An 11,934-nucleotide genomic window follows, 5' to 3' on the forward strand; every position below is an offset into this window, starting at 1 on the left:
ATCTGGGTATGTAACTGGCCTGATATATCTTGCTGCTAAGAGTTTTTCCACTTCAGCGGCTATATGTCGATTTTTCTCTGGGCCAAATGCTCTTTTCTTTTGCTTCATCGGTCTCATTTTTGGATCAACATGGAGGTGATGGAGCGCATATTCATGAGGTATTCCGGGCAGAGGCTCATCACCCCAAGCAAACACGTCCAAATTACGACCAAGGAAATTTTTCAACTTCTCTTCCAACTCAGTATGTAATTCGGTTCCGATCTTCAGGGTTTTCTTGGGATCACTTGGTACGATTTCTACATGCTTTAGAGTTTCGGTTGCTGTTATTCTTTCTTTGCTCTCGGCTTCCTCATCCACCAAGTGTATTCCATTTTCACGTAAAATTTTACCAGGTTTCGGTGCTCTTTCCTCACTAGAAACTTGTCTTTTACGATTTCCTGATGAACCCCGTAGTGTTACCGCATGACACTCTCTGGCTAGACGATGGTCACCAATGGCTTCTCCTACTCCTCCTGGAGTCGGAAACTTCAGTTTCATATGATATGTCGATCCGATGGCTTGGAATATATTGAGACTTGGTCATCCCAATATCAAATTGTATGCAGATGAAAACTTTACTACAAGGAATTTCACCATCTTAGTAGACCGTTTGGGGTAAGAACCCAAGGAAAGAGGAAGCGTTACTTCGCCCAAAGCTTCAACTATTTCTCCAAAAAATCCGACTAGTGGAGTGTTGCCTGGAGTTAACTGTGCATTATTAATACCCAATTTGACGAATGCATCATGAAAAATTATGTCGGCCGAACTTCGTGAATCCACTAGAATTTTCTTTACCCAAAAATTGAAGATTGTGGCTGAGATAATTAAAGCATCATTATGGGTGCCCCGAGGGTTCTCCAGATCTTTGTCACTGAATGATAATCCCTCTTGGATGGTTCCAATTTCATATATCGACAAGGATGTGGGGCTAGATAAATTTTTGGTTCCTTTTACTGCCCGCAGAAGAGCTTTTCTTGCATTGTTCGAGTCGCCACAAGCAAGCCCCCAGTGATTACGGCGATTACCCCTCCCGAGGGCAAATTTTCATCAGCTCGTTCATGTTGTTTCCCAATTTCATCATGTCGCTTTTGATAGTCACGTTTTGGTTGTTCGTCCCGACGCCTGTCATCTCGCTTCTCACCGCGGGACTTATCCACAAAATTCCCCAAATATCCGCGCTTTATGAGTTTTTCAATCTCTGCTCGCAAACTGAAGCAATCTTCTGTTGTATGACCTTTATCTTTATGAAAATGACAGTACTTGTCCGAACGTTGGCGCTTTGGATTATTATGCATTGGGCGAGGGGGCCGCAACAATCCTTGTTTTTCAGCCACTACCAGTATATCGGTCAAACGTGCATTGAGAGGTATATTCTGGAGGCTCGGGCTCTATGCTATTCGCTTCTCGTCTCGCTTTCTAATATCTTGCTTATCTTCTTCCCTCTTTCTTTTATTCAGGTAGTGTGGTTCTACAGATTCTTCAACCCGTATGTATTTCTCAGCTCTTTCCAATAATTCCTCTAAGTTTTTGGGCGGCCTTCCCGCTATTGATTCTTTGAACTTCCGATGGCGCAAGTTTTGTTGCATTATTCCAGCTAACAAATCATGGTTCACGTGTAAGACTTCGTGCACCGCATGAGTAAATCACCGAACATAGTCCCTCAAACATTCTTCTTCTTTTTGAATGACTGTGAACAAATATGCTGCTATTTTTGGGTATTTTTTGTTAATTGAGAATTGCTGGATGAAGCAGTCAGTAAGTTGCTCCAAATTGGCAATAGATCCAGAGGGTAACTTATTGAACCATGTGAGTGCTCTTCCTGATAATGTTGTTCGGAAAATTTTACAGTATGCAGCATCTGTGATATCATACAAATCCGCTTTCGCGTATAATTTGTCAATATGGTCTTGGGGGTCACTCGTTCCATCGAACTCAGGTAAGCTGGGGATTTTGACTCCCTTTGGTAATGCTTCAGATAATATGTCATCAGTGAAGGGGCTTCGACGTGACGGAAAAATTGCGGACATATTCTCTCCAGTTACATGTGTGCGAGATCCATCCTTTCGAGCTAGATTTGTGATCTTGTTTTCGCCAGAAGTGTCCTGAACTGTGCGAACACTTGTTTCACCGTCTTTCTGAGTAGTATTTTTCTTGGTCCCCCCTTGATCTTTATCATTCACTTTAGACTTATCTTTATTTGGGTCTCCGTTATTAGGGTCAAGAGATGACGAGCCTTCAGTCTGAGCCTTTTTCTTGCTGCTTTTGCGCTTGCGGGTTTCTAGGTACTGAGCAACTGCATCTTTTGCTGCGAGTGCTGCTGTGTTTTCCATTAGCTCAGTCAAGTCTTCACGGGTGAGAGTAAATTTATCGATGACTTATTACACATATATCATCAAGATCTCCAGTCTGAGAAACAATATTGGGTTCAAGACCATCGTTATATATGTCACAATACCCTGGGTAATTGCAAAAAAGACAGGAAATTAGGGTCAGTTTGGATACAAAAGTCATTGGTTTAAAAAAACACTTTAATAAGTCCAGCTTTTTAAAGTGTTTTTATTAAAAAAAAACAGAAGCGATTTTAGCGTTTGGATAATTGTTGAAAAAATAATTTTTTTTAAATAGAAACAGAAGTAGAAGTCAAAAAACCAAAATTTTTGGCCTTTAAAAAAGAAATTATTTGGATTTAAATTAGTATTTTTTTAAAAACGGCTGTTAAAACCAAACGCATAAAATTTTTAAGAAAACATTTTTTAAAAAAAATAAGTGCTTCTCTTTGGTTCCGTAACCAAACACATTGTTAATGTAATATTTTGCATGTTTTTTTCTCTTTTCATAACACATTGGGCCACGGATTTGAGGATAAAACGAGTGATCCAATCACAATAATTAAGCACGAGATCCGATTAATGACTAGTTTAATGTAGAGGGTGAACTAATTTTGGAATCAATCTTATTATAGTCGTAAAAGTGGATAAAGCTACCATATAAGTCCATCCAAAAAGGTGAACCAAAACTAGTGGTGAAGCCTTTCTTAAATTCCAAAATTTCCCAAAACCAAGTTAAGGAAGGATTTCTTTTTTCCATTTATTTTTCGTTTTAAGAGAAAATGATTGATTGGATATAGGCTACATCTTTTAAAATATTTGGCTTTACAATTGGATGGATTATTGGCAAAAATGTTTATTGTTTGTATACGAATGCTGTGGTGTTCTTTAGAATCTAGAACTTTAGGCGAGTTTTGAGATATGATGCTTATTCTAGTTTTATTTAAAAATAAATAAAACATGTTTTTAACATTTATTCAAGCATTAAAATTACTTCGGTTTATTTTGATAAAAACACTTTAAAAACTTAACTTATTTAAACATTTTTTCAAGTAATTATTTTTATATCCGCACAAGAATCGTAGAGAAATAAAAAAAAATAGCCAACTTTGGTGGCAAAGAAAGGTAGAGCGTGGCATGTTTGTAATGACTTCCAGCCAACTTCACTCCGATCCACAGATCGCTCTCCGGTGGTCCAAAATATAAGACCCCCAGTTATTTCTTATCTTTTCTAATGTTTTTTTTGTGACGTGCCGCAGTCGCTATTTTTGGTGCGCATTGTGTAAATTTCAGAATAACGCAATAGCTTGCAAACTAGTTAGTAAGTTAAACCACATTAAATAAGCCTTATATGACAGATTAATCCAAAAAAATATTGGTAGGAAGATCTTTTTCTAATGTTTACATTATACATCTAGTCGATCAAAATTTGTAACTACTGCAAGCGCTGTTTAATTATCTGATGAACTATTTTATATCTTTTTCAAATCCCAAAATAAACGTACTTGGGATATATATAAAATAAATGCACTAGATCATATCTTAGGCTTGTTACTGTTTGACATCTGATGTTTTATGAAACATAATCATTAGTACTGCCAATATGAGGGCCCTTTAATTGGTTGGGTCCGTACGTACTACAAAAATACACTGTTTATAAAGGGTTAAGTTTTCGAAAGTTTCGGTTTAACTTAATGAAATATTCTTTATGTGAGTTTCTTGATTATAAATTACTCGTTTATAAAATTTATTTTTCAATTTAATGACAAAATTAAGATATCACGGAAGTTGAATCAAATTACATCCGAATAGTTCCAAATTAATTCGGATTTTGATGGGAACCAAAACAGATTCTGCCAGTTAATTTAAGGCTGACGAAGTAGTAGTTTTATGGCATGATAAGAATCAAAGGAGAGCATGTTTGGTAAGTAGATTTGGTTATTGGTGAGCTGTTTATGTTGTCTTTAATACATTGTTCTTTTTTAAGATCGAATTTTACCTCACATGGTCCCTTTCTGTCTTAAATCTCAGTTAAAATCCTTATTTTTAACTATATTAATTAATTAACCTATCTTTCTCTCTCCCTTTTAACTCCTGTCTCGAATCAGCGAAAATGTGGGATCACTGTTTAGAATCATGAACTACCAAAGCTATGGTCTGCTCCATTCATGGCGGTGGAGGATTCTAGCATGTATATTTCTACTTCGGGCCCGCCGGTCTTATGGGCTCAACATCGACGGGCTGTTCTTACTTTCTTTCAAGTACAATGTTCTGAATGATCCGTTGGGTGTTATGAAGAACTGGAACCACCACGACGCCACGCCGTGTTCGTGGAATGGTGTCACCTGCGGGGGTTCGGGCTCTGGGGGTGCTTATTTTCGGGTTACGGGCCTGTCGTTGGCGGGTAGTGGGCTATTGGGTTCCATTCCGGCGACTGTTGGCAGGATAGAGCATTTAAGGTTCCTTAATCTTTCCAGCAATTCGATCAATGGTTCCATTCCTTCAACTCTGTTCCGTGCGATCGAGCTTCAGGTTCTTGATCTTTCCAACAACTTGATCTCCGGTGAGGTTCCGGAGCTTGTGGGGAGCCTGAAAAGTCTCCGGGTTCTTGATCTTTCAGACAATGCTCTGGCGGGGAACCTGCCGAGGAATTTAACGAGTCTACAGAATCTGACGAGTGTTTCTTTGAAGAACAACTACTTATTTGGTTCGCTACTTGGTGGGTTTGATTCAGTGGAGTCTCTAGATCTGTCCTCAAATTTGATCAACGGGTCCTTGCCTCCGGAATTTGGAGGCAGTAATCTTGGGTATTTCAACATATCTTTCAACAGAGTCTCCGGAGAAATTCCGCCGGAATTCGGTAGCAAAATCCCCGGAAATGCCACCATCGATCTTTCTTTCAACAACCTGACGGGGCCGATTCCTGAATCTTTTATTTTCTTTAACCAGGAGACAAAATCATATTCCGGTAACCCAGAATTGTGCGGCAAACCACTAACAAATCCCTGCAGCTCCTTTCCATCTTCCATCGCAACTCAGCCCATTAATGCTTCGATGCCTGAATCTCCTCCTGCAATTGCCGCCATACCACAACTCATCGGCTCCATCCCCTCATCTGCCAACCGTGGAGGTACTTCGGCTGCCGGAAATCATCAGCCTCAAGGAAAAGAAAACAAGCTCAAAATCGCAACTATCCTGGGAATCGTCGTCGGAGATGTCGTTGGTATATGTATCGTGGCAGCTATTTTCATGTACGTTTATCATCTGAAGAAACGGAAAACTACTGAAAAGGAGGCAAAAAGGGAAAAGGAATTTGACTGGGCATCATCGGCATCGTCCTCGGAAGAAAACAACTGGCTGAAAACATGGCCGTGTTTAAAGAAACAACAACATTCCGCCACCGAGGAAGAGGAGGAAACATCCTCGGAAGCCACGAACTCCTCCCACACGTCTAATTTTCCCGAGAATCAAGATATGCATGGAGCCCAAGAGAAGAAGAAGAAGAAGAAGGGGGAGCTGGTAACTTTTGATGGGGAACAAGAACTGGAAATGGAGAGTTTGCTCAAGGCTTCAGCTTACATATTGGGGGCTTCGGGTTCGAGCATAATGTACAAAGCAGTCCTCGAAGACGGTACCGCATTGGCGGTCCGCCGCATCGGCGAGAGTGGCGTGGAACGTTTCAGAGATTTCCAGAATCAGGTTCGGGTGATCGCGAAGCTAGTGCACCCGAATCTGGTCCGAATCCGAGGTTTTTTTTGGGGTGCCGAGGAGAAGCTCATCATCTACGAATTCGTCCCGAATGGCAGCCTCGCTAATGCTCGTTTCAGTAAGTTTCTTAATCCTTTTAATTAGAAGTATTTCTCAGTTTTTTCGTAACAAATTTTAAAATTTTAGGAAGAAAAACTGAAAAGTGTAATTATGAAACACACTCATTAGAACACAAATTTGATTGGTTCATTAATAAAGATATTATTTAATAAAGCCATTGAGGATAGAACTTGATAACAATTAGTGCTTCCTATTAATGAAACTAATTGTTTCACGATTGCATGCATGCTTGAGATCTCGATGGGATAGATAAGTGAAAGACCTGATTATAACTAACATGAGTAGAGTTCTAAAAGTCCCAAACTAGGCTTGGCTCATGCACTACTACATCTGAATTTCGTCTATTTTTAGAAAAAAAAAAGTTGACAATTTAAAAGAAATGATGGATGAATCCACGTGTGAGACAGTACTGAAAAAAGGGCCGTAATTTTTTTCAACGTTAAAGCTGACATATGAACGATAAAGTTTGTTGAAACTTGAACATTGTTTTAAATGCACACTCAGTTGTCTGCATCAGCATCCCTTGCATCGATCTCAACCGTGTCTTAGGCTAACATTTTGGACCATTTGCGCACAAACAGCGATGTGTGTCTCGGGCCAATATATAATGCAATGCCATCATCACCAAGCCATTTGTTATTTAGTCATTGTCATCTGCATGGAAAGAGACCCGACTTCAACCTTCATTTACTAGCTACCACAATTAGTTTTTTATCCAAGTGTGACTCGAGGCTTGGTTGGTTTCCCATTGCCTTGAAAGTTTTAAAATTTGTTTTTTAATTTGTCTTTTGTTATGTGATTTCAGGGAAAGCTGGCTCTTCACCGAGCCATTTACCTTGGGAAACACGTCTTAAGATAGCAAAAGGTGTGGCCCGTGGACTTTGCTACATACATGAGAAGAAACATGTCCATGGCAATTTAAAGCCTTCTAATATCCTATTCGGACCCGACATGGAGCCCAAGATCGGAGATTTTGGGCTTGAGAGGCTTGTGTCGGGTGAAAATAGTTCGAAGAACGGGGGCTCGACCCGAAACTTTGGTAGCCGAAGATCCACGGCCTCGCGTGACAGCTTCCAAGATGTTGCCTCCGGTGCCACCCCGAGCCCAAGCCCGAGTGCGATATGTGTATCACCTTATCACGCGCCCGAATCTCTACGGAGCCTAAAGCCCAATGCGAAATGGGACGTCTTCTCCTTTGGTGTGGTGTTGCTAGAGTTACTAGCCGGAAAAGTCGTCGTGACAGCCGACGAAATGGGGCCCGCTTTAGCCATCGGAGCTTCCACGTCAGCAGAGGAAGACAAGGGGAAAGTGTTGAAAATGGCTGACACGGCAATTCGTGCTGACTTGGAAGGGAAGGAGGAGGCCTTGTTGGCATTGTTTAAATTAGGGTACAATTGTGTGGTTTCTGCCCCACAAAAGAGACCATCCATGAAAGAGGTCCTTAGTGCACTTGAAAAGTTTTCGGCTTCATCTTACTATTGCTCTCACTAGTGACCATTAGTTGGATCCAAATGTTGAAAATGTGGCATATTTGACTAATTTTATTTTTTATTTTATGAAAAAAGAATTGGTTGGAGTGATTGTTGAAATTTTGCATCATCAAATCTTAGAAAAATTGTTTTTTTTTGTCCGGTATGTTTGTCACTTTACGCGATTTCGGTCCTTTATGTTTTTAGATATATTTCTTTTTTTTTTTAGTACAAATTACATCGAATCTCGAAATTACATCACTAAAGAGTAAAATTTTCCCGTACAATCGACGGGACTTGAGCATTGACTCGAGACGTGCTTGTCTCGAGCAAAGAAAATACCTAAAATCTACCTAAATAAATTAGGAATATATAGATTTCATTTTTAGTATGTTATCTTTGTTTTTTTTTTTTTTTTGGCAATTTTAGTCTTTTTTCGGATGTGGCGTTGATGTGGCACAAATGCAATGTTGATGTGGAGCTGATGTATATAGTGACACGTAAGAATTTTCGAAGAGAAATGACTAAAATTGCCAAAAAAATCGAAACTTACAGGACTAAAACTGAAATCTGAAAATATAGAAGATCGTAATTGCAAAATGACAAACATAAGGACCAGAATTGTAATTTTCCCTTAAATCTTGGCAATTTTCACTGGAATATCTTACCATTTATAAAGTTCCAACCTCATATAAAAACAAATTTGGTAATTTAAGTTTGTAGACTAAAATACCCCTCAATTTTATTGACCGATAAAAATAATTGGATAACAATATCGTAATATTCATGACTCATTCTAATTCCAACTTCTCATCCCAAGATCCATGTTCTCTCACTATCCCTTAATTTATGTATATTATATTTCACACACAACATGTGTGCGTCTGTAGTTAGTTCTAATTATGAATCGTATATTTAATTCCTTTCCACATGATATATATAGGTTGTGTTTACTTAGTAAGATTAATTTTATATAGATAAATAATACTAAGACTATTAAACTAATTTTATAGGATGTTGAATAATGATGCATAAACAATCACATGTTTACTTTAATGGATCAATTTTGTGATTAATACTATGATTAAATGACAAGTTACAATTTTGCCCTTTGTGTATAATATATAATCTTATTTTTGGATTTTATTTGTAAAATTGGGATTGTGATTTTTAGTGAAAAATGTAAATTATTATTAATCCACATGTAAATTATTTTAATTGACCAAAATTATTGAGTATAATTATTATTTATTTTAAAAAAATTAATAAATTGAGCTAAAATTTTTGGATAAATTCTAATGAAATGTATTAATCTTATATTAAATTATATAATTTTTAAAAGGACCTTTCGTATATTTAAATTAAATGAAATCTACTAATATATCTTAAAGTGTTTGAAATTTATATCCATGTTATATAATTTTTTAAAATGAGATTTTCATATATTATTTTTTTGAAAAGCAAATTAAGGATATTAGTGTAAATTTTTTCAATTAGAAACATAATGATTATTTATCACACCATTTATTTGTGATAAATCATCAAGGTTTAAAGTTTAAATTAGGTAACTATGGATGAAATTTATGAGTTAATACGGGCCCTCAAAATGCAAATAAATATTTGATTGCTTAGAATTATTAATACAATCATATACTTATCCTAGCAAATAAACGCAACCATACTTTATTAATTTCGGACTTGTCAACAAAATAAGAAGTACTAATGAGTTTTTCCAAAATGTCCAAAAGCGCAAATGTATTTTTTTTGCCAGCCCAGCCCAAATACCATAATCATCCCGGCCCAGGTTTTGAATTACAAAAGGAATTGCCGCTCAACTTGCATTTCAAAAACACGCACAAACACACACACTCATCTTTTTTTTTTCCAATTTTCAAACCAAATCGAGTAATCGAAAACTTGGAAGAAAATGGCGACGAATATCGGAATGATGGATTCTGCATATTTCGTTGGAAGATCTGAAATTCTTTCTTGGATTAACTCCACTCTCCACCTCAACCTCTCGAAAGTCGAAGAGGTATGCAGAAGTTTCATTATCAAGCCCTAAATTCTCATTTCTGGCAATTGAAGTAAATTTTGTATGGATCCTCGAGACGGAAGCCTCAATTTAGGCAATCAAGAGATTTCTAAATAATATTTGTATATCTTCCAGGCTTGCGCAGGTGCCGTTCACTGTCAGCTGATGGACGCTGCACACCCAGGGATGGTTCCTATGCACAAAGTCAATTTCGACGCGAAGAACGAGTATGAGATGATCCAGAATTATAAAGTTCTTCAAGATGTTTTCAACAAACTCAAAATCACTAAGGTGCCTACGATTTTCCGTCTTTTCATTATGTATTGACTTGTCTACACTTATTATTAGTTTTCGTTTGAGCGATGATTTATTCCTGGATTTCGTTTGCTCATTACTGGGGAAGTTTATTGAGCGGATACGTTGTTTTTTGTGTTTGTATGTTGTTGTGTGTACAGCATATCGAGGTCAACAAATTAATCAAAGGGAGGCCGCTGGACAACCTGGAGTTCATGCAGTGGATGAAGCGATACTGCGATTGTGTTAACGGAGGGCTTATGAACAAGTGAATATTTTTGTGCCTAAACTTCATTTGCTTTTCTAATTGCTTGATATGGTCGAGTTTTTTTGAGATATGTGTATATACAAAAGTTATATATGAACAGCGTGCTGCACTTCATAATATTTTGTTGTTATCTTTATGTATCTGAATTTATGAACCAGATGGCATATCAATCAAACATCTCAGTGGTTTTTATCATGCGCCCAAATGACAGTATCTTTTTTTTTTAAAAATCCAAATAACTATATTATGAGCATTGATAAGTAAAGCTGGTTGTGTGTGTTATGTAGGTACCACAAATATTTCAATTTGACTATCGTTTACTACATTTTTCCAGTTACAATCCTTTGGAAAGAAGAGAGGCTTGCAAGGGTGGAAAAGAATTGAGCAAGAAATCTGCACCATCGCAACCTTCATCTAGAAATTCAGCAGCTGTGCCCAAACACAGCTCCCACAATGGCCGAAAGATGGAGACAACTAATGTAAGTGCAGGAAGTAGTCTATCTGTCAAGACTTCCCGACCTTCTTCAAGCGGAGGATCTTCTTCCCATAGTGAATCAGAGAAGACGATGTTTGAGCAACAGGTCAAAATGCATCCATTATGGAAATGCCTAGCACTTTTGAATACTACGAGGCTCATTGTTTCTAGATGTTTTGCAGATAGTAGAATTAAAAATATCAGTGGATAATCTAGAGAAGGAGAGGGACTTTTACTTTTCCAAGTTGAGGGATATTGAGATCTTCTGTCAGGCCCCTGGGATCGAAAACACACCTGTACAACTTCAACTATTATCGTTCCCTGAGCATTTGACATTGTTCTTGTGACTTATATGGCTTAAATTAGAACTTAAGAAACATATTTTTCTTCAGGTTGTGGAAGCAATAAAGAGGATTTTGTACAGTACAGATGATGACCCATCAATGGTTGAAGAAGCTGAGGCCATGATATCGAAGAGCCAGCAGGTAAAACAGTTGGATATAATAGCAGAAGAGGAGGTGGAGAAGCTGAAGGCTGATTCACAAAAGAGGAAAACAATTATCAACGTTGATGTCGATGCTGCTTCAGGCAATTCGTCGTCCCCAAGGCAAAGGATTTCTGAAGTTTCTGATGTCCACTGCAGCGAATCGCCTCTAGTCAGTTACTAATTGTTTTCTCAATTTGAATGACGGGGATGAGGTTCTATCTGGTTCGGATTTCTCTGCCTTGTCAAATTTTCAAATGAAATCTTGTCCTAAATAGTATTATATGAACAAAATATGTTTTCATCTGCAAGGAGTTTGGGTTAATAGATTACTGATGACCCTTATTGTGTTGTTTGTTTGAAAAGTATAAGAATAGTGTGTCTCATCGTTCTTCTATAGAGCAAGAACTAGACAACTAATATCAGAGATGTATCTTTTTCTTGCATGCCATTACATTATGTTATGTACTATTTGCAGTGCAGTTAATTGCTTTTATAAAGTAGCCTCTTATATGAACATATTAGTTCGATTAAATGATGAATTATCATTGTTTTTTTTCTAGCAATAGAAGAAAAATCATGCATCTGGTAGTGCAAGTGAGCTCGTTCCACGAATAAAAAAGGAGCTAGGATAGATGAACATTTCTCTGTAAATTTCATCCTTCATCTATTTTTCCTTTCCTTTCCTTTGCTTTCCTTTTTTCTTTTTTTCCAG

The 11,934-nt window shown here is 37.6% G+C and overlaps 2 protein-coding genes across 2 annotated transcripts; both read left to right on the forward strand.

Moving 5' to 3' along the window:
- The first annotated feature begins 4,480 nt into the window (after positions 1-4,480).
- On the forward strand, positions 4,481-7,777 carry LOC140891632 (probable LRR receptor-like serine/threonine-protein kinase At4g37250). Its single transcript, XM_073300222.1, has 2 exons — positions 4,481-6,192; positions 7,000-7,777. The coding sequence occupies exons 1-2, from the start codon at positions 4,503-4,505 to the stop codon at positions 7,683-7,685; spliced, it is 2,376 nt and encodes a 791-aa protein (XP_073156323.1). The 5' UTR covers positions 4,481-4,502; the 3' UTR covers positions 7,686-7,777.
- A 1,754-nt stretch (positions 7,778-9,531) lies between these two features.
- LOC140892249 (microtubule-associated protein RP/EB family member 1A) lies at positions 9,532-11,688 on the forward strand. The gene is made up of 6 exons (XM_073301084.1): positions 9,532-9,698; positions 9,834-9,989; positions 10,154-10,260; positions 10,595-10,841; positions 10,918-11,031; positions 11,128-11,688. The coding sequence occupies exons 1-6, from the start codon at positions 9,591-9,593 to the stop codon at positions 11,401-11,403; spliced, it is 1,008 nt and encodes a 335-aa protein (XP_073157185.1). The 5' UTR covers positions 9,532-9,590; the 3' UTR covers positions 11,404-11,688.
- The last annotated feature ends 246 nt before the right edge of the window (positions 11,689-11,934 follow it).

This window comes from Henckelia pumila, chromosome 3 (assembly GCF_033568475.1).
Source record: "Henckelia pumila isolate YLH828 chromosome 3, ASM3356847v2, whole genome shotgun sequence".
Taxonomy (NCBI): Eukaryota; Viridiplantae; Streptophyta; class Magnoliopsida; order Lamiales; family Gesneriaceae; genus Henckelia; species Henckelia pumila.

Coding starts and splice junctions, on each gene's coding strand:
- LOC140891632 (XM_073300222.1), top strand. CDS start 4,503: ATGAACTACCAAAGCTATGGTCTGCTCCATTCATGGCGGTGGAGGATT. Junction 6,193..6,999: donor CCTCGCTAATGCTCGTTTCA/GTAAGTTTCTTA, acceptor ATGTGATTTCAG/GGAAAGCTGGCTCTTCACCG.
- LOC140892249 (XM_073301084.1), top strand. CDS start 9,591: ATGGCGACGAATATCGGAATGATGGATTCTGCATATTTCGTTGGAAGA. Junction 9,990..10,153: donor ACAAACTCAAAATCACTAAG/GTGCCTACGATT, acceptor TTGTGTGTACAG/CATATCGAGGTCAACAAATT. Junction 11,032..11,127: donor CTGGGATCGAAAACACACCT/GTACAACTTCAA, acceptor ATTTTTCTTCAG/GTTGTGGAAGCAATAAAGAG.